We start from the raw sequence: 20,867 nt of genomic DNA on the forward strand, positions 1-20,867 counted from the left end.
TCCCCGCTACTCGTAAAACTACCGCTCACCTATAAATAGTAGTGATATCTTCAACTAACACCCGTTAACTGCAGCTAGTGTCATATTACTACTAAAGTTAATTAACGAATGCATGTACTTGTCTACCAAAACAAAATGTACTACCTGTCGACATATAGCTGTCAACTAACTTCAGCAGGGCTGCTTTTACTGAAAAGTTGAAATAGAAGCGGATTCAGACAGGACATAAATTATCTGTAAAGTTGTTTTATCTGGTCCCACCAAATTCGTTCAATGTATTATATAACATGCAGATATATATGCACTGTGCCAGTGTGTGCAATAGGGCATGACCACAGAGAACAATGACAAGGTACAACCCTTTTATATATATATATATATATATATAAAGAATAAAAACACGACACAGCAGCTAGAGTCACCTAGACGTGACGAAAGCGCTAGCTGCTGTGTCGTGTTTTTATTCTTTTTAAATGCATATTTTTCGTCCGTAAGGTTCACCTTAAACTTTTTAACTTATATATATATATATAGCTTAGAAACACAAATGACGAAGGAAGACAACTTTTTGACTCGTGCCATATATATATAACAATCAATACACATAACAGTAGTGATCGTACCACTTTTTTTTATATTTATTATGACTAATACACATAACAGTAGTGATACTGGTATCGCCTTATATGGAATTCGTTAATTAACTGGTATAGGCCTTACCAGGAATTCGTTAATTAACTGCTATAGGTCTTCCAAGGAATTGTTCAATAACGAATCCATGTACTTCTCTACCAAATAACAACAACATTTACCGTCGGCCGATATAGCTACAGTAGTGATCCTGATATAGGGCTTTTGGATTTTGTCTCCAGAATTGGTATTCCCAGGGAGAAGCCAGTCTAGGTAGGTACTCCTTTCTACTCAAATACGGGTTATTTTGTGGATATTCTTGATGCAATAACATGTATTTGACGTTTCAATGCATGCCAACTGTTAGCATTGATGACCGCAATATGTAATAATATCGTGTATAACTGTGAAATGGCTGTCCATATAATATAGCAGTATCCAAAATCATGTATTACTTCATATATAACTAGAAGGGTGTAACAGTGATTATTATTTGTAGGTCGTGTCAGAGCTAATGGATAGTGCGACTCCCCATCCTATGTCAGCAAAATCATGTACCGAACCAGGACACACCGCACTAGTGAGCGCCTGGTGTCAAATCTGTCGGACGTTTGTCTGTATTCAGGGTATGGTGTCTGAGAAACACGCTGGACATATCTTTATATCACTAGAGAAAATAGTTGATGGACATCAAGCAGAGATTGATCAGAAGAAAATAGAAATGCGTAAGATCGAGGAAAGTCTTGGTGCTGAACTTTTACATCAGTTGGAAATAGAGACCAAGTTCAACGCTCGCGTCGATGATCTAAACAATGAGATTGATAAGAGAAGTCAACGTTTACACTCTGATATTGAATCCTGGAAGACAAAAACAAAATCAGCGCTTCAGACGAGGGTTGAGGAAATCAGGATACCAATGAAGGTCCGTCAGGATCAAATTAAAGAGGACCAAAATAAACTACGAGCAGCCCTGGATCAATGTAGTCTAGAAAACTACAAGACATCACTTGTGATGGCAGATGAAGCTATACAGGTCAAACGTCAGTCGTCTGTATACTTTCCTGCTTGTCTTATCTTGACAGAAGGCAGCTCCTCGGAGCTTGACATGGATACCTTGCTTGGGCACATTTCCGATGAAGAATCGTATGGGTCTGACTGTGTGTCCGATATAAAACCAAATTCCTTTACTGGTTCTGACAATACTTCTGATCTTCACGGACTATCAAAGACCGAGAGGAATTCAACGAAGGACCTGAACACTGACAGAATATATTTCGAAGCAAGCCCTGATGATGTTGAAATCCTGAAGGTTTGTCAATTTAAGGACCCTAATCAACAAGGTGACGATATCAAACTAGCTGCCAGCAGGGATGGAGGTATCTGGGTAACCTGTACCGGACAAAGGTGCATTACACATTTCGACGACGAAGGCAATTCTAGGCGGAAAGTTTTCGACTGACTTTGATATATATGACATAGACGTCAACAGTAAAAATGAACTTTTTGCATCAGTGCAAAATGGCTGTAGAATAAAAAAGAAAACCTATTTCAACTGGAAAACTTTTGTAAAGACAGAACCCCTTCAGACCTTTGGAATCGGCATCACATCTGCGGATGATATATTAGTTTGCCTGCAAGGAATTGACTATGCTGAAATCGTCAAGTTTTCCCCTACTGGAAACAGACTGCAGAGCATTCGTTTGGATGAGGACAAGAAAGAAATCTTCCACAGACCAAGACATGTGCTGGAGGTGATACCAACAGAAGACGTGCTGATCATTGATGAGAAAACGGTGATAACGCTTGACACGGACGGGAAGGTCAAGAACACCTGGAGAGGTGACCTAGATGATGAGGTTAGGAAAGATAGGATGACCAAGTTTCAATCAATCAGTATAGCCGTCAATTCAGAAGGAGATCTATTTGTCTTGGACCAAGGCAACAGGCGAATTATTGTGTTTGACAAAGCGGGGGAAAAGCTTTCAACCATGCATGATAATGTCATGTTGAAAAGACATGAGGTGTGCAGTATTCGACACCAAGGATAAGTTCTGGGTCGCTTGCAGAGACGGAGTTATCCACCAGGCTCAATTGGGCTTTCATCGTAAGACTAAATCGGATTAATATTCCCTACTATGGATCAAATGACCCTGAGAACATTGTGAACACAGAGTACAAGCCCAATGGATGAAGTTTTCAATATTGTGACTACATTCAACTCCATGCATTACAATTCGTTAACTCCTAAATAATAAGTCAACATCATAAGCATTTTACATTGACATATATATATGAAAAGATTAATGAAATTCATTGGTTTTCTCCTAAGGCCGAGCCTCGGTGGCCGAGTGGTTAATGTGTCTCGACACTTTACCACTAGCCCTCCACCTCTGGGTCGCGAGTTGAAAACCCACGTGCGGCAGTTGCCAGGTACTGACCGTAAGCCGGTGATTTTTCTCCGACTTTCCTCCACCTCCAAAACCTGGCGCATCCTTAAATGACCCTGGCTGTTAATAGGACGTTAAACAAAATAAACCAAACATCTTAAGACAAGAAACTTGATGTTTACTAAAAAAAATCAACAACAAAAAATCATAGAAATGCAAGTAATGAGTATTGCATTCAGCTATACATCCAACGATACATCTATAAACCAGTTCTGGTTGCTCTAGCTTTTAAAAGTTTTTCAGAAACAGCCCAAACGCAAAACCTTAGCGTTGATTTTTTTTTCATAGTCCAGAATTTTTTAAATTTTTACCCGAAAAATGGCAGAAATCCATGAAAATATTTCAGTGTATTGGGTTCTTCTATACCAGTAATGTATGTATCATGTGTTGATGATAATGTCTCTATGATTCTGAATCTTAAATATGCTGATTTTGTCTCCGGTGTATTAGGTTCACTGTCTTGCAGCATTGTCATATACAATGTTTACCTATTTTGTATGGCCGTAGATTGACTTTTTAATCGGAGTGTGTTCAATCTAAGGTGATTTGTGTTTTGTTGTGTTGATGTTGTAATCTAATAATTAATATAAACCATATTTCATTTCGTAAGTTTGTATAATATATCCTCCAAGTATTAAAGCATACAATGAACTGGGATCCAGAAACAAGCCGTTAAATTTGTATAAATCTTAGAATTAATAGGTATTTCTCATTAAAATACAGAGGTAATTTGATCTTTTTTTCCCTTTAAATTTGAAAAAAATGAAATAATGGCTGAATATAGGACTGTCAGTACATAAATTTGCCATCATATCTAAATCCAGTTTAATCCATATCCTTTAAATTCTGGAAATTCCCTTACCAAAAAATATCTAGTAAATCATTACAGAATTTAAAGAACATTCTATTACGTAGATTTTTTCCTCAATTCCAATATTGCTTTCTTGTTGGAAAATTTTAAGTTTGGATAATTATTAACGGAACAAGGCCCTGATATTTCTGAAGTTTGTCAGGCCTTAATTTTAACAGTAGGAGAAGTAAATGTCGCCAATGCAACTGTAACCAGAGACTTGTGTACAAGTCTCTGCTGTAACTTAGAGTTGCTGCTAAATATCTAAAACAAAACGTGGACGAATTGTAAGAATTCAAAATTTTAATAAAAATCATAAAAAAAAAAGAATTATAAAAAATTAATATAATGTTTGATCTGAATACTACATATAACATCAAAAACACATAATAATTCATATCTCTGTAACAAACTGTTGTCAAGTAATCATATTATTGAATATCTGTGACAAACTGATATCGAGTGATCATATTAATTAAATATCTCTGTGACAAACTGTTGTCAAGTGATCATATTAATTAAATATCTCTGTCACAAACTGTTGTCGAGTGATCATATTAATTAAATATCTCTGTGACAAACTGATGTCCAGTGATCATATTAATTAAATATCTCTGTCACAAACTGATGTCCATTGATCACATTAATTAAATAACTGTGAGGTCATCATTTATCTCTCTGTGATCATATTAATCATCTGTTTTATAAATAGCACCTTTAAAACATTCAGGATTTTTTACACTTGACTGTTATTTATGTCAATGATTTTATGACATTACCATCAGAAAATGATATGTGCCCTGAATGATGCCTTACATGCCAAGGCTGAACCATCTACATGTCAGTAGAATGGAAACTCAATTTCATCCAGGATGAAAGACTAATGAGTCTGACAATGGATTAGATGACATCCCCTATCAAAGACCAATGAGTCTGACAATGGATTAGATGACATCCCCTATCAAAGACCAATGAGTCTGACAATGGATTAGATGACATCCCCTATCAAAGACCAATGAGACTGACAATGGATTAGATGACATCCCCTATCAAAGACCAATGAGACTGACAATGGATTAGATGACATCCCCTATCAAAGACCAATGAGACTGACAATGGATTAGATGACATCCCCTATCAAAGACCAATGAGTCTGACAATGGATTAGATGACATCCCCTATCAAGCTCATTGCAATCTCACATAACCACATTATATCACTGCATACTAAAGGCTTGGTACCCGATTGGTTAGCACATTAATTGGTTCAATTGGCTTATAGATTTATCCACTGATTAATGAGAATCAAAAAGGCTTTTCATATCACTAATGTTGATTATTCCACAGCTGTCTCTTTATGACAAACATTGGAAGTCAAATCTGGTTTTTGATTGGCTGAAATCATTCCCCAATATGGACCGGTGCATGTAGCTAACTGGTTAAATTATATTGTCACAGTTTGCTGTTGGTCCCTGGTTTGTTCAATTCCACCACAATCTTTCCCAAATTTTTCTTGGTGTACATATACTGAAACACATCAAATAGAAACCTTATTGTATATAGTCATTATCTTAAACTTTATTGAAACAGTCATCATCATCAGAATCAGTATAGGAAGCAAAATCTACATTATCACAAGAGGTCCATCTAATAGTCATCTGACTTAACATACGCAGAGAAATGAAACATCATTATGAAATGCATAAAACTCAGACTCAAAAGGAACAATTTGTCTTCTGAAATTCTGGATGTATTTAAAGCCCCAACCTTCCTTCTGGGAATATTTTATTCTCTGTTCTTAAGAATGCATCCTGATTTTTGTTTAAATTCAAACAGCTACTCATGAGGAGAAGGTTTTTGAATGAATAAAATAGTTGTACTGTCAGATATCATGAGGGAAAATGCTATCTATGCGCAAAATGTGCTATACAATAAAGTAAGATTGCTAAAATGAAGATATGAGTGTTGTACCGTAAACCTTAGTAATAGTTTCATAAGTATATGTCAGGTCTAGTGACCTTCCATACAATGTTACCCTAGCCTGGTAGAGTACTAACTGTACTTACCTCCACTGCATCTGCAATTTTCTCCAGACCAATAAAAGGGCCGGTAGAAGTTGTTTCTCCATTGTCAATAATACTTTTAAGAGATCCCTGGCTATACAGTTCTGACAGCTTTGAGGCAGATTTCATCCAATCTTTCTCAAAATGAGGTATAAAAAATCCTCTAACACACGCTGACTTCTGTAACAACTAAAAACAAAAACAGGAAATATCTTCTATATATGTTCTTACTTCATAAATGTGATTTCCATAACAATTTAACTGTAATAGTGCAACATGGCAAATAGAGACAACATATTAGACTAGAATAGGGCACTACAATACATATCACACAATCCATTGCCATAATGAATTAATGTTCACCAATATCACATGTATATTGCCACGTGAGGAGTCGTCGCTGTGTTAATCATTTTGCTAGAATACAATTTTGATGAATACAAGTAAAATGCCTCCCATTTAGACTGCACTCTGTCACATCAAACACTACAGTGACTCCTTGTTGGGTGTAGACAGTTATATAAACATGCATTAAAATGTTTAGAGATGAGACAGGTGTTGAACTTTGACCCCCTACTGCCAAGGGTTGTTAAAACTTACCCTGACAGGAAGAGAGGCCATGGTTCTGGATGGCGTGAAGCCCAAGTCAGACTCGTAGCCAGATATAAACCCAATGACAATGAGACGACCTTCAGTAGTCAGGCTGTCAAAACAAACAGGTATGTAAGTTATCTCTACAATAGTGATGTTAATGGCTATATTCTGTTCAACAGACACAAACATGAAACTGTGAAATACTGGCATTATGTTCGGGAAAAACATGCAAATGTGCAACAAGCATAATCTTTTTCTTATGTAGTTCATAATTCATTTGGACTTTTTTAACTTGCAACTATGAAATCATCAAAGTTACATTTTCATCCATAAAGCTCCGTTACTAGCTTACTTATATTAGATAAAGTGTTGTTATTAGTTACTTAAATCTCTCCTCCCTTGTTCACCAATACAGGTCACCAAAGACTTGGAATGTGTGAACATGATTGTGTTACATAGAAGAAATATACATAATTGTATTTCCTGGTACATTTTAGATAATGTAAACCATATATCAATAACTTACCTGTTCAAACAGGTGTCAAATGTTTCTCCTCCGACAGACTCGTACACCACATTAATCCCACGCTAAAGGATGACATAGACAAAGGTTGTTACTCAAATGTAAATGAAGTTTTATCATTTCAGATGTTAAAATCTATTCATCCAAATTCTTTTTAAAATCTTGCTATGGGAATCTTGTATGTATTGATCTACATGTCTCTGGGACTATTGCCTAAGTAACTACAGAGTACATAATCATTAATTGATAAAACAATAATACTCTAATAACACCATTGATTTTAAAGATCAATTTGATATGATTTGTAGATGTTCAAATCTTGTCAGCTATTTTGTTTGTATAAGGAACTATATTTCAATAATATAAAGTTAAACATTTATTCATGATATCAATATTTCCCCAGAACTGAACGTTCCAAACAGGTTAACCTGAAGAGCAACCAGTATTTGAACTACATGTACTTAAATCTGACCTTGTATTCAGTCCTCAAAACTGTTCCCAGATCCTCTTTTTTGTAGTTAATAGGTCGGTCACATCCTAATTTCTGTATAAAAGCAAAAGTTAATGATTCAATACATTTTTCCTGATAGTTATCATTCACAAAAAATACAGTATATTATCTATTTACATGTATATTACCTTAAGGAATTCCCCTCTGTAGTATATCGGTAACACTATATATAGTTATATTACCTTGAGGAATTCCCCTCTGTAGTATATCGGTAACACTATATATAGTTATATTACCTTGAGGAATTCCCCTCTGTAGTTTATCTGTATCACTATATATAGTTATTACACCTTGAGGAATTCCCCTATGTATTATTCGGTAACACTATATATAGTTATATTACCTTGAGGAATTCCCCTCTGTAGTATATCGGTAACACTATATATAGTTATACTACCTTGAGGAATTCCCCTCTGTAGTATATCGGTAACACTATATATAGTTATATCACCTTGAGGAATTCCCATCTGTAGTATATCCGTATCACTATATATAGTTATTACACCTTGAGGAATTCCCCTCTGTAGTATATCTGTATCACTATACTTGTATATAGTTATATTACCTTGAGGAATTCCCCTCTGTAGTTTATCTGTATCACTATATATACACTTTTTGTAGTTATATTACCTTGAGAAATTCCCGGCAATAATATATCTCTACCACTATTACCTTGAGGAATTCCCGGCAATAATATATCTCTACCACTATTACCTTGAGGAATTCCCTGTAATAATATATCTCTACCACTATTACCTTGAGGAATTCCCCACAATAATATATCTCTACCACTATTACCTTGAGAAATTCCCCACAATAGTATATCTCTACCACTATTACCTTGAGGAATTCCCTGTAATAATATATCTGTACCACTATTACCTTGAGAAATTCCCTGCAATAATATATCTGTACCACTATTACCTTGAGGAATTCCCCGCAATAATATATCTCTACCACTATTACCTTGAGAAATTCCCCACAATAGTATATCTCTACCACTATTACCTTGAGAAATTCCCTGCAATAATATATCTGTACCACTATTACCTTGAGGAATTCCCTGTAATAATATATCTCTACCATTATTACCATGAGGAATTTCCTGCAATAATATATCTCTACCACTATTACCATGAGGAATTCCCGGCAATAATATATCTCTACCATTATTACCATGAGAAATTCCCTGTAATAATATATCTCTACCGCTATTACCTTGAGGAATTCCACCTTCTCCTCTGTAGAACATGTTCCTATTACATGACAGCCAGCTTTCTTTGCCAACTGGACCTGAAATTTCACAATTTGTTAGTTTGAGTGGAATAATCAGTGTTAAAATTACAGAATTTCCTGTATTTATACAAGGAGTAGAAGGATAGATCACTGTTTTTGGAACCTTGGTGATGACAGACTGACATCTTTTCAAATGACTATTAAACACATTGTCCAGATATATATAGTTTACTATGTTCTATTCTGGTCAAAGTATATTTTCACTATGTACCCACAGGATATAATACTTACAGCAAACTGCCCTGTTCCACCAGCTGCAGCTTTTAACATAAAAAGTAGGCAATAATAAGTTAACAATACAGTACTAATTAATATTTAAGCTACCACTTTATACTTTCACTTTTGTTGGCATGGATGAAAGCACAGCAAAAGGTCACATTTTGGGAAGAAACCAGAGTACCCGGAGAGAAAACCCACAGTCAGGGAAGGGACCCCATAGCAATATCATGTCCCATAAGGAAATCAAAACCGGTTCACCAAAAATTAATGGATATAACTAAGGACTAAGGGGAGCCTACATGTGAAGTTTGAGAAATATCCCTCCCATACTCAAGAAATTGTGATAAGAAACGTCAATCTGATGATGGTGAGCTAGAACAACATTTCCATAACTTTTCTTTTCCTTTTTAGAGGTACGATCAAAAACACAAAATATTTTTCAGCTGATGATTTTAATGATTTTTCCCAAACTCAATTAACTGCATTAAGGTATATGTGGTGCCTGGTGAATGTAAAAGCTCATTTTATAGGCAAAGAGTTTCTAGATACAATCAAGGTTTCCAAGTAAATGAATGAAATTGAGGAACAAAAATCAAACTGTAATAATTACCTGTAACTAACACAGTCTCTCCTTTCTTCAAGTCCCCAAACTGAAAAAAAAAAGTTTCAGTTGTCTTGAAATCCATCAATGTAATGCAAGTATTGTGTCACTGTAAACATATGTACATCATTCTGTAAAATATTTTACAATACAGATCTAAAATACACCAGGGCAACATTACTCCAACTAAATCTCTACACTGTAGAATATTTTGCCTCTGAGTAGATTGTATTATGGTACCTTTTCTAAGGCTACTGCTGCAGTTGGTCCACTCAGTTGGAATGGCAGAAACTCTGGAGAGGCTGTGGGAATCTTAGTCAGGACTTTGGCTGGTACTCGCTATAATCATAAATAAACCTATGAACTGAACTTTTTATAAACACATACAAGTAAAACAGGATTATTTTCCTGAATTTGAACTGAATCTTTGTAAGATGATATTGATTGTGAAAAGGAATATAGAGCCAACGCCGGTGAGTATATAGGTGGCTGGAGTCCTGGTCCTGATGAAGCCTGAAAAAGGCGAAACCGGTAGACCAATAAAAATGAACCATTGAGGTCTCCTTCGACTGTTGTGATTAACTCTTCCTACTTTATGATATTGATTGTTTTTAATTTTGTTAAGAAAATTTAAATGTTTCAATTAAAATAAATTTTGTGATGACTTGTTCATAAAAACATGTTGTCAAGCTCAATACTCTTCCAGTATAATTCTCAATGGATCTTTGGTGTTTACATGTGATTTGTTTCCCCAAATTAACAAGCCATCATTATAGGATCAAATATAAGATCCATAGATATTCAGATAAAACGTACCACATAGTCTGCAAAGCTGCCATTTCTACAGTACATGACTGCCTGTCCTGGAGACATATTGACCCCTGACCCCACACTGACAACCTCACCAAGGCCCTGTTTTAATGAAAAACAGAAATACACTATATGATACAGCAGTGTTATTTACAATACTGCTATAATATAGAGCTTTTATGTAAACAACAACTAAATAACAATAACTATCATATACATGTAATTTCAACACAAATATTTTTATATTACCTCTGAACTTAAAAAAGAAAAATGGATGTACCAGTATTTTGTAATGTGTTCATATAGTAGATGAAAAGTTAAGATCATTTTACTTTAAGACTAACATACTTTAACTGAATAGTATTTTGTATGTAAATTCTCTGACAAGTCCTCACCTCCATTCCACAGACAAACGGTGGTTTGATAGATGGATCATATCTCCCAGCAGTGTAATTTATGTCTGAAGCATTGATACCTACATATCTACAATACAAGATGATACAGTGGAATATGAAAGTTACAGATTGAGCATTGTTTACATCTTCTAAAATTAGTAACACTACATCTCATTACCATGTAAACAATGTGTAGCCCAACACATGACAAGAGGCCAAGAGGGCATGTATCTTTCATTTGGTATTAAAACAATATTCAAAAGACTCCATTGGAAATTAGCTTTTCTAAGCTTTAATGAGTTATCCAAAGCAGAAATAGCCATTTTTTTCCCAATTTTTTTTTTTTTTTTTTAATTTATCTATTAGATAGTGATCTTAATTGAATAAGTCCACATAGATAGTCCACATAGAATATGTCACATACATGACATATTCTATGTGGACTTATTCAATTAAGATACTTAATAAATTATGTTAATGGTTCCTGTTGGAAGGACAGTGTATATATTGTCTATTGATTTATCTGGTTGTATGTTTATTACCAGAAAAAAATCCATGACATACAAATATGTCACCATTATATTTATTAATGCATTGTATTCAAAGATAATTTTGCTTAGTTTTAGAATTTATATGTCATTGTAGCAGGTCGGGTTTTAATTGTAAATACTGTACATAGTTGTATGGTCGCCTTCTAGCTTCCGGCTAGAGGGAATTTCCCTTTAGCTCAGTCGGTAGAGCGGCGGACCAGTAAGCCGAGGGTCGCGGGTTCGATCCTGGCTGGCTGCACACTACTACTCCTTGAACTTTTACATTGGTGCCGCAGACCACTCCAAGTGAAAGCAAGAGGCTTCCTTGGAGAGAGAACATGGGTTGGTGTGTTCGGGGGTGAACACGTTTGAAGGAGGGAGTAGTGTAGCAGGCCAGGTTTTAATTGTAAATACTGTACATAGTTGTATGGTCGCCTTCTAGCTTCCGGCTAGAGGGAATTTCCCTTTAGCTCAGTCGGTAGAGCGGCGGACCAGTAAGCCGAGGGTCGCGGGTTCGATCCTGGCTGGCTGCACACTACTACTCCTTGAACTTTTACATTGGTGCCGCAGACCACTCCAAGTGAAAGCAAGAGGCTTCCTTGGAGAGAGAACATGGGTTGGTGTGTTCGGGGGTGAACACGTTTGAAGGAGGGAGTAGTGTAGCAGGCCAGGTTTTAATTGTAAATACTGTACATAGTTGTATGGTCGCCTTCTAGCCTCCGGCTAGGGGGAATTTCCCTTTAGCTCAGTCGGTAGAGTGACGGACCAGTAAGCCGAGGGTCGCGGGTTCGATCCACCAGTAAGCCGAGGGTCGCGGGTTCGATCCCGGGTGGCTGCACACTACTACTCCTTGAACTTTTACATCACTAACAGTTTTTGTTCTATCCAATGCACTACATAACTGAACTACAACTACATGAAAAAACCTCTATTAACTTAATAAGTTATGCTCTCAGAGTGTATTATTTATTATTGTATTCTGCCAGAGAAAGCGCAGGTGAGTGCTAAAACCATAAACTCTTTCAAGAACAAGCTGGATAGTTTCTGGGAAGGACAGAATGTGCTACAAGTTAAGGCTTACTTCATCCTAGATACCACCGGCAAACACACTCCTATAGGTATGTAGCGGGACTGGACTGGGTCGATCATCGGTGATCAGGTAGCTCAATTGGTAGAGCATCCCTCTAGTGTTCGGAGGTCCCGGGTTCAAACCCGGTCTGGCCGCTACATTTTCTCCTCTCCTGTTACAAACTTGGCGCCCAACTAAAATACCCACGGTGGTGGTATAAGCGTCTCATGTGTCTTCAAGGGCAAAGACTTGGAAAAAAGGAGGGAGGTGTGTAGCGGGACTGGACTGGGTCGATCATTGGTGACCAGGTAGCTCAATTTATAGAGCATCTGGCTTGTGTTCGGAGGGGCCCGGGTTCGAAACCCTGTCTGGCCGCTACATTTTCTCCTCTCCTGTTACATGTAGAGTGGGGGTACGTAATTTCCCACACATTCGGTATGTATTTAAATACATTTCCATCAAATCTTTATTCAAATCAAGAAAGAATACCTCACATTGTTAGATGTACAAATGCTTCGTAACATACACGTGTGCAACCTGATATGCGCACACGTATCACTGCGCATGGGAGCTGTTGTTAACTTTTGTTTATTGCTGGGTTTGAAGACGATCGGGAACGTAATTTCGCACATCCATCTAACTTCTTTAATTTTGTTGGTAAAAATAGTTTCCAGCCATTTTGTAGACAAACAACATTCTATATTAAGATTAAGCCCAATGCCATGATTAAAAAAATCTTTAAAAACAAAATAATGTGAAATTGGAAAGTGTTAATTTACCGCCATTTTTGCTTTAAATAATGACCGCTCCCTGGGAGGTAATGTAAACAAGGCGGCGAAAATGTCGGGGTGTCTGCAGGTCAATGCTGATATTAGCTATACTTTAGTGGGTTTGTATTTAGTTTTGATTATGTTCTGATCAAATGATATTTTCCTCTAATATTTGCATATTCACATACCAATCAACAACTGGGATTATTTTAAATAAAATATTTAATCATCCAGTATCAATTTTATCGGAAGAGAATTATGGCGCGGGAAGGATGTCATAATTAAATATTTTTGCCTAGGCAAAATTTGATTTCTTCCTAGGCGAAATTCGATTTCTGCCTAGGCAAAATGCGATTTCTTCCTAGGCAAAATTCGATTTCTGCCTAGGCAGAAATAATTTTGCCTAAGCATCAATCGAATATTGCCTAGGCTGAAATATTTTTGCCTAAGCAATATTCGATTTTTGCCTAGGCAGAAATAATTTTGCCTAGGCATAAATATTTAATTATGACATCCTTCCCGCGCCATAGAGAGTCGTATCAGGTAAAATTTGTTTTCAAAACGAACTTTATCTGAAAAGATGTACTTAAAATGGCAAATGTTCCACTAAAGGTTGGCATTAGTTAACATATAAACAAAAAACCACAGTCCTTGACCACATGGAGGAAAAACTCAAAAAATCGTCAGGTGTGCGAATTTACGTACTGTGCGAAATTACGTACCCTTGCTCTATATGAGGTCTTATTCCACCTGATAAATTGGTGGATGTTACATGATAGCCTGTCAAAAGTTTTCCTGTCTTTTAACCTCTAATATAATTGGTGTACGGCAAACAGAACTATAATGACGAAATCGACAAGTCCAACGAAGAGGACCTAACTCAGACCTGTGATGGAAATCTACTATAAATAATCATAAGTATTAAAGCCTTCGGGCCAGGCGAGCTGAAAATAAGGCAACAGTCTGAACAGGCTGACAATATCACAGGTACTTGGGGTCAGGAACTATAACATTATAATGAAATTGTCTAATTTTAATTTGTAACATCATTTCTTGTAAAGCGCTTTTTCAAAAAATACCCGTTTCTGGTTGTTACAATTTCATTATAACTTTAGGCCTAGCCCGAGTTTTCTCTGGCCCTGTTACCATGTCTGGTGTAGGCTACACCAGACATGGTAACAGGGCCAGAGAAAACTCGGGCTACTTTAGGCCTAGTTCCTGACCCCAAGATGCCTGTCCTGTGCAAAGTCGTCAACTTTTCAACTTGTACTGTAGATGTCAGTTCTTTGTTCTCACCTATTTTTCACAAGAACCTCCCCAGGATTCAAATCTTTCAGAGGAGCTTCTACGATTTTTGTTATTTCTCTGAACTTTGGACTAATTTGTGTAGCTATCAGTCTTCTGACAGTTCTTGGAACGTGTCCGGCCATTTTACCTTTTTAGTTATCCGCCCCTAGTTCCGGTGTATCGCTTAGAGCAAGTCGAATATGTAGATTAAATTGGTTTGTTTAAGATTATTGATTATTTGATAATGGTTGATATTAAAAAGAAACACATCTGATTTATTTCTTGTAATCACAACAAAACATGTGAGAAACTTACAATGTTATGTATTGTTTTTAACGTCATAAGCGGTTATATGTGATTCCGTAGCAGATCGTAGCACTAGCAGACGACTGTCATTTCAAAATGTTGTTAAAAGTGCTGTTTTCCATACCTCTTTGCATAGCGACATGCTATGCAATGTGTATCCTTTCTTTTAACGCAATGACTTTCTTTTCATTCCAGAAGACACATACGGTATACATCGTTCAAGGTGATTTTATTTATATCTGTTATGTAGCAGAAATTAGTAGACTAAAATTCATTTTTGAATTTTGCTATATCAGTACAGTAGGCCTACTGCTTCAGTAGCTACCGTACTGTCATAACACAGTGTGCTTATTTCTTAAAGTTTGGGTTTTTTTAATTGTATTATGATGACATATTATTGATCAGTTGAATAAGTCCTCAGTAATCAACGAGACAACCAGTGGTATATTTAAAAAAAAAATACATCAAAGGTTCATAGCAGAGGTCCTAAGTTGAGACTACACTGTACATGTAAATTCAGTAGTAGAGAGCATTATTAATTCAATTGATTTTATGGCCTCTGCTAGGGATTACCGGATAGAACCCAGAGCCTCTGCATCAATGCATGGTTTTCTAGTCTTATGCTGCGCAATCGACCAATCAAAGCTAAAGAAAACATTCTCTCTAGCGAAGTCAGGCAGTCATTTTCAATTTTGAATGTTAAGAGTTTATCACCATTTCTCAAAAAGGTCTTTGTGGGTCTTTCTCAATCTCATATGTAGGTAATAAATGATTAAAAGGAAGAAGAAAAAAGTTGAAAAAGATCGGTTTTACATAGACCCAATTAGGATCATTCAATGGTGGGTGCCAAATCCTTTTGGGATGTCTTGTTTGCAAAGTTAATGTCAGTTCCACTGCTTAGTTACCGTAAGTATTATTTAAAAAGTTCTTGATAGATGTTCATCAGATTCCATACTTTTAGCTCACTTGGATGATGTTCAGAGGAGCAATTGTTATACCCCTGTCGTTGGCAACATCTTTAGACAGTGAGGTAAAAGTTTTATGAAACTGTGAATTGTGTCAATACTAGTGAATTTGTGCACAGCTTAGGTATTTCACATGTGTGTTTCTTGTGACAGGACCTTTCCATTGGACCTCCGAACACACTAGCTAGATTTCTCTGATCAACCTGGTCCAGTTCTGCTACACTCTTCCCCCCCTTTTAAAGTCTTTGACCTTGAAGACTTAACAACTCACAATCCAGGTTTGGGTATCCCCTTGTCAAGTAATCACCTTACTTGAAACAAGGTTTGGTCACAGGCACCAAATGTAAGAGGAGTGGGAAAATGCACAGACAGACCGGGGTTCGAACCCAGGACCTCTGAACACTAGTCGGATGCTCTACCACTTGATCTACCTGGTCACCGATGATCAACCCTGTCCAGTTCCACTATTAATGAGATAGCTTTCAAATTTGATATGTGTGTTACTTGTGACAATTAAGGCATTTCCATTGGTACTACATTTGTGGACCTGCTGATCTTGACCATGACCTTTGACCTACTTAAAAACACTTTAACCTTGGCCATCATATATTAACCATAAGATATGGGGCTTTCATCTTTGATGTTTGTTCCTTGTCACAAGACCTTTCTATTGGGACTACATTTTGGGATTGCTGACCTTGATCCTGACCATTTACCTACATTTAAAAACTTAAATTCTGAATTTCAATCTGCTTATAAGTTCTTTATTGATCTTTCAATGAAATTAGATTTCATTTGTAGGTTCCCCTTGTTATCAAACCATTCAAGTAGTTAAAAGGAAAATAGGAAAGAAGGGGGAAAAAAAGAGAAAAGATCTGAGTCTTACATAGAACTTATAAAGTTCATTCAGTGGTGGGTGGCAAGAACCCTCTTTAATCTTTTGTTATTAATTAATGCTTATTTGACATGAGCTTATCAATATTGCTTTGCAAAGGTATCATAATTTATGTACTGATATTCTGTATGATAATGATTAGTCCATTTTATGCTGTCACAATGTAATGAAAGGGAATAAGGTGTCGTTTTAAGTTCAGCTAGGCTACATGTAGCATTTAATACCATGCAGTTGGGAGAAAAACAGATACAAAGATGGGTGCAAAATATGTACATTGTAGTTTAAAGATGTATGGACAAAAGATGCAGTTTAAAGATGTACAGAGAAAAAACAGATGTTAAACCTACTAAAATGATTAAAAAGTAAAATTTCATCACATACTGACCTTGATGAATTTTTTGCAGATTCCAAAGAAGTCTTGAAGATTTTGCTGTTTGATCTACTCTTAGTAGGAGTGTTTGTATTACAACACAGCTTGATGGCAAGTCGTCTGTACAAAGACTTAATTGGGAGAAGGCTGGGATTCCTGCAGAGATCTGTTTACACTATTATTTCTTGTATTACTCTTAAGGTAATGTATAATGTTACAAATAATGAGCATAATGTAGTCAATGTAGTAATATTAGCACGATGAAAATACAATTATGGTCATTATGCCACTGACTTTTTCCTCTGAAACTTTGAGATCATGCAGATTCAATCATATTTGGTTGTGTCTCTAATAAAATACCAACATCATCCTTCCGACTCTGGTTTAGGTAGAATTTCCCATTTATTATCTGAAATTCAGAAAAGTAAACAGACTTTACAGGTAGATGCATGAAGGAAGAAATCTAATAAGCATCTTCATGTGGTGATGATTAAAATATATACAGAGTATAGCCACAGGTGTCTGCTTCCAGATAGTATTTATAGAAAAAATAAACCTACTCCTACTATATCAACAATGTTGCTGATATAGTAGTAGGGTTGATTTTTTTTTTTTTTTTTTTTTTTTTTTAAATACTATCCAGAAGATGCCTGTGGTATAGCAAACATTCAGAGGAAATCGGGATAGGATCATAAATGTTGTCAATCATTTAGAGATACATAGATGAGATCACACACACACAGTTGTGGATTAAAACATGGAAATAATCAATCTCTGTGAAACCTATGATGAAAATTTCAGTTGGGATTTCTTTGTACAGTTTAACATAATTGCAACAGCATGCGAAGCACAGAAATTAAGAATAGACAGGAAAGAAAGGATAAGATAAGGATCTCAAGTGTTGCAATGAAGGCAGCATATAACTTTGGTTTCTTTAATTTTCCCTGAATAGAAGACACGTAAGAAAATCCCTGATCCTTTAGGGGCCCCATTTTCAGTCACGTTCACATGACGATCAACCCTTCAGTGAGATACAGTTGGCCTTTATCTCTGGGGTTATCCTTTGTTCCTGTACAAACCACCTTGGATAAACCTACAATCCTACCTGGATGATGATGTAGGGGGCCCACACAATTAGTCTTCTCGTTAAAACATGCAGCAAGATACAGCAGACTTATAACTATATGCTACCTGGACATCAGGATATCCATACTCATATACAATTATAAAGTGTTTCCCAATAAATGGGTAATACCTAGGTTAATAAATAAATACCAATTTTGTTGTTAATTGAATTGGTATTATATTAGTTACTCTTTAGTTCATCTGACATCAGTGAAACAGGAGGTGTACATGTACAAGTACAATTGAAAAAAAAATGTACTTTAATTTACTTTTTAGTTCATAATAATTATTATGTTAAAGTGTGCATGTCTAATGATTTTGATACTCCTTCTTGCAGCTTTTGTTCGAAAACTGGAAAACAGTCAGTGGATGGGATATATGGTTTTGGGACCTGCGTGATTCTCCAGTTACATCTGGGTTCTTTTTCTTGGTTCATACAGTTGCTTGGTGTGTCCTGGTCCTGGAACATGCATTGATGGAACCTTTCTACCTCATAGGGGTGAAACAGGTCAGTAGTTGACTTTGTTGTTAAAAGTTCAAGCTTTAAATAGAATAATATGAAACGAGCTGAATTATTATAATGGAAAATAAAATGGTTTCAAAATCATTTCTTAAGTGACAGATGCTGATTTGGCATTAGTACAGGAATCCTACATGAATATTCTCACTTTGTACTTCCCTTACAGGTGTACTACTGGCTGTGGGGGGAGGTGTCCCCTTGGCAGTACATGTCTCGGAGGTTACAGAGTCTCATTGTCCACATGCCACACCCTGGTGTCCTGTGTTTCCTCATCCTACTGTGGGTATACCCACACATGTCCCTGGACCGCTGGCTCATATCTACCCTCCTTACCTGGTACACCTACCTAGGACTGGGTCAGGTCACCAACAAGGACTATATATACATAGAGGAACAAACCAAAGTCAGAATGACCACCAGTTCAAGACGTGTTGTAGATTGAAGGAAGAGTTAAATGTTTAAATGTGCTGTGATTCACAGAAGTTAAATCTTAAAGACTTGCTCAGATGATATGTTTTTTAAACATGTATAGTAGTGATATAAGTGATCGCAGATGATGACATGGTTTTCAAACATGTATAGTAGTGATATTAATGATCGCAGTTGATGACATCATTTTAAACATACAGTAAACTCCACATTTCACGAAGTCGGATTTAACGATATACCGCATTTCACGAAGTCTTTAAAAATCCCCTACTGAGCCTCTATATAAACCTTTGTAAATTAATCCTGTATTCACGAAGTCGCTATGTACGAACTATCGCTTTGTGCGATATGGTCTGGGGGTCCCCACGGGATAATTTACCTGTATGTACGAACTGTGAAAACAACTCATTAACCCTACCCGATATAAATCGCTGTAAAAACAAGTCACTGTTCATTTGTTTGTCACTTTATACACGAAGGAAGGTGTCAAAATGGCTACTCCGAAAAAGAGAAAGATATTGGATCTTCAAACGAAACACCAAATTTTGATTGATGTCGACAAAGGAATTCAATCAAAAAAAAAGACATAGCGGAGGCTTATGGCATACCGCAAAACTCGTTGAGTACGTTGTTGAAAAATCGGGCACAAATAGAGAAAGCTTTTAATACTGGAACTTTCAGTCCAAAACGCAAGTATTTACGGACAGCAAACCACTCAGATATTGAGGAAGCGCTTTTTCAAATGGTTCCACAATGTGCGTGATAAAAATATTCCCGTCAATGGACCAATACTTTCCGCGAAAGCAGAGGATCTTGCGAAAGATCTCGGATACAGTGACTTCAAATCCTCTAATGGTTTCATTGAACGTTTCAAAATTAAATACTGATCATACAGTTAGTTTTTACACATTTACGCTAGGCCTAGCTAGCCAGCTGGTGAACGGTATATATATCGAGACTAATTTTAGACAGGGAGGACTGGTCGTGTTTCACGAAGTCCGGTTTCTACGAAGTTGTTTTCATGGTCCGACTGACTTCTAGAAAACCGGAGTTTACTGTATATACTGTAGTTGTGATATTAGTGATCGCCAATACATTTATTAAGTAGAGTGCAATTTTATCACTTAGTCTGCCTTATTAAGCAGAGTGCATTTTTTATCTCCCACAGACTTATGATTTTAAAGCTCTAACTCAACCTATTCTTCTAGACTAATTGTTAATTGAGAGAATAGTGGGTTTATTTTTTTATCATGCTGTTGTATCAAACTTTAAATTATTACGAGTACATTCTTTCATGGTTTCAAACTGTTTAGATTGTTTCATGGTACAATGTACAAACTTTCATGGATACTCAAATAGTTATCTTAGACTATTAATCTAAACTACTGATCATGAAACATCGGAAAACTGCAGCAATATCAAACTTTTGTTCATTTCCACCACAATTTTATGACATACAAAGGAGATATATGGATAACTTTATATATTTAATATGTTTTAACAGTTTTGATCTGTGAATTGTGAACTTTTTCTTTAACAATAGGTTCCCTATATGTTCAAGAGTCAATATTTTCATAAAGAATACTCAGTCGTTCGTTTTACTTTTAAGAAAGTCAAAGTGCTTGTTACTATTTGTGCAATGAACTTACAATGTACTACATGT

The 20,867-nt window shown here is 36.3% G+C and overlaps 3 protein-coding genes across 3 annotated transcripts; 2 read left to right on the forward strand and 1 right to left on the reverse strand.

Annotated features, from left to right (window-relative positions):
- The first annotated feature begins 1,144 nt into the window (after positions 1–1,144).
- LOC117335948 lies at positions 1,145–2,678 on the forward strand. The gene is made up of 2 exons (XM_033896233.1): positions 1,145–2,006; positions 2,143–2,678. The coding sequence occupies exons 1-2, from the start codon at positions 1,145–1,147 to the stop codon at positions 2,676–2,678; spliced, it is 1,398 nt and encodes a 465-aa protein (XP_033752124.1).
- Positions 2,679–4,417: 1,739 nt separating this feature from the next.
- On the reverse strand, positions 4,418–14,744 carry LOC117336900 (prostaglandin reductase-3-like). Its single transcript, XM_033897661.1, has 12 exons — positions 14,604–14,744; positions 10,939–11,026; positions 10,550–10,645; positions 9,974–10,072; positions 9,743–9,782; positions 9,145–9,173; positions 8,836–8,910; positions 7,579–7,650; positions 7,110–7,171; positions 6,590–6,692; positions 5,993–6,178; positions 4,418–5,453 (listed from the first exon to the last, which is right to left on the reverse strand). The coding sequence occupies exons 1-12, from the start codon at positions 14,735–14,737 to the stop codon at positions 5,379–5,381; spliced, it is 1,059 nt and encodes a 352-aa protein (XP_033753552.1). The 5' UTR covers positions 14,738–14,744; the 3' UTR covers positions 4,418–5,378.
- Positions 14,745–14,958: 214 nt separating this feature from the next.
- Positions 14,959–19,777, forward strand: LOC117336901 (nurim-like). The gene is made up of 4 exons (XM_033897662.1): positions 14,959–15,123; positions 17,165–17,331; positions 18,593–18,763; positions 18,942–19,777. Exons 1-4 carry the CDS (start codon positions 14,997–14,999, stop codon positions 19,215–19,217), a joined length of 741 nt encoding a protein of 246 aa, XP_033753553.1. The 5' UTR covers positions 14,959–14,996; the 3' UTR covers positions 19,218–19,777.
- The last annotated feature ends 1,090 nt before the right edge of the window (positions 19,778–20,867 follow it).

Source organism: Pecten maximus, chromosome 10, assembly GCF_902652985.1.
Source record: "Pecten maximus chromosome 10, xPecMax1.1, whole genome shotgun sequence".
In the NCBI taxonomy this organism is placed as follows: domain Eukaryota; kingdom Metazoa; phylum Mollusca; class Bivalvia; order Pectinida; family Pectinidae; genus Pecten; species Pecten maximus.

Coding starts and splice junctions, on each gene's coding strand:
- LOC117335948 (XM_033896233.1), top strand. CDS start 1,145: ATGGATAGTGCGACTCCCCATCCTATGTCAGCAAAATCATGTACCGAA. Junction 2,007..2,142: donor AGCTGCCAGCAGGGATGGAG/GTATCTGGGTAA, acceptor TTTTTGCATCAG/TGCAAAATGGCTGTAGAATA.
- LOC117336900 (XM_033897661.1), bottom strand. CDS start 14,737: ATGGCCGGACACGTTCCAAGAACTGTCAGAAGACTGATAGCTACACAA. Junction 11,027..14,603: donor GAGGTTCTTGTGAAAAATAG/GTGAGAACAAAG, acceptor CTTGTATTGTAG/ATATGTAGGTATCAATGCTT. Junction 7,651..8,835: donor AGAAGGTGGAATTCCTCAAG/GTAATAGCGGTA, acceptor GCTTTTATACAG/AAATTAGGATGTGACCGACC.
- LOC117336901 (XM_033897662.1), top strand. CDS start 14,997: ATGTTGTTAAAAGTGCTGTTTTCCATACCTCTTTGCATAGCGACATGC. Junction 15,124..17,164: donor TACGGTATACATCGTTCAAG/GTGATTTTATTT, acceptor AATTTTTTGCAG/ATTCCAAAGAAGTCTTGAAG. Junction 17,332..18,592: donor TTTCTTGTATTACTCTTAAG/GTAATGTATAAT, acceptor TCCTTCTTGCAG/CTTTTGTTCGAAAACTGGAA.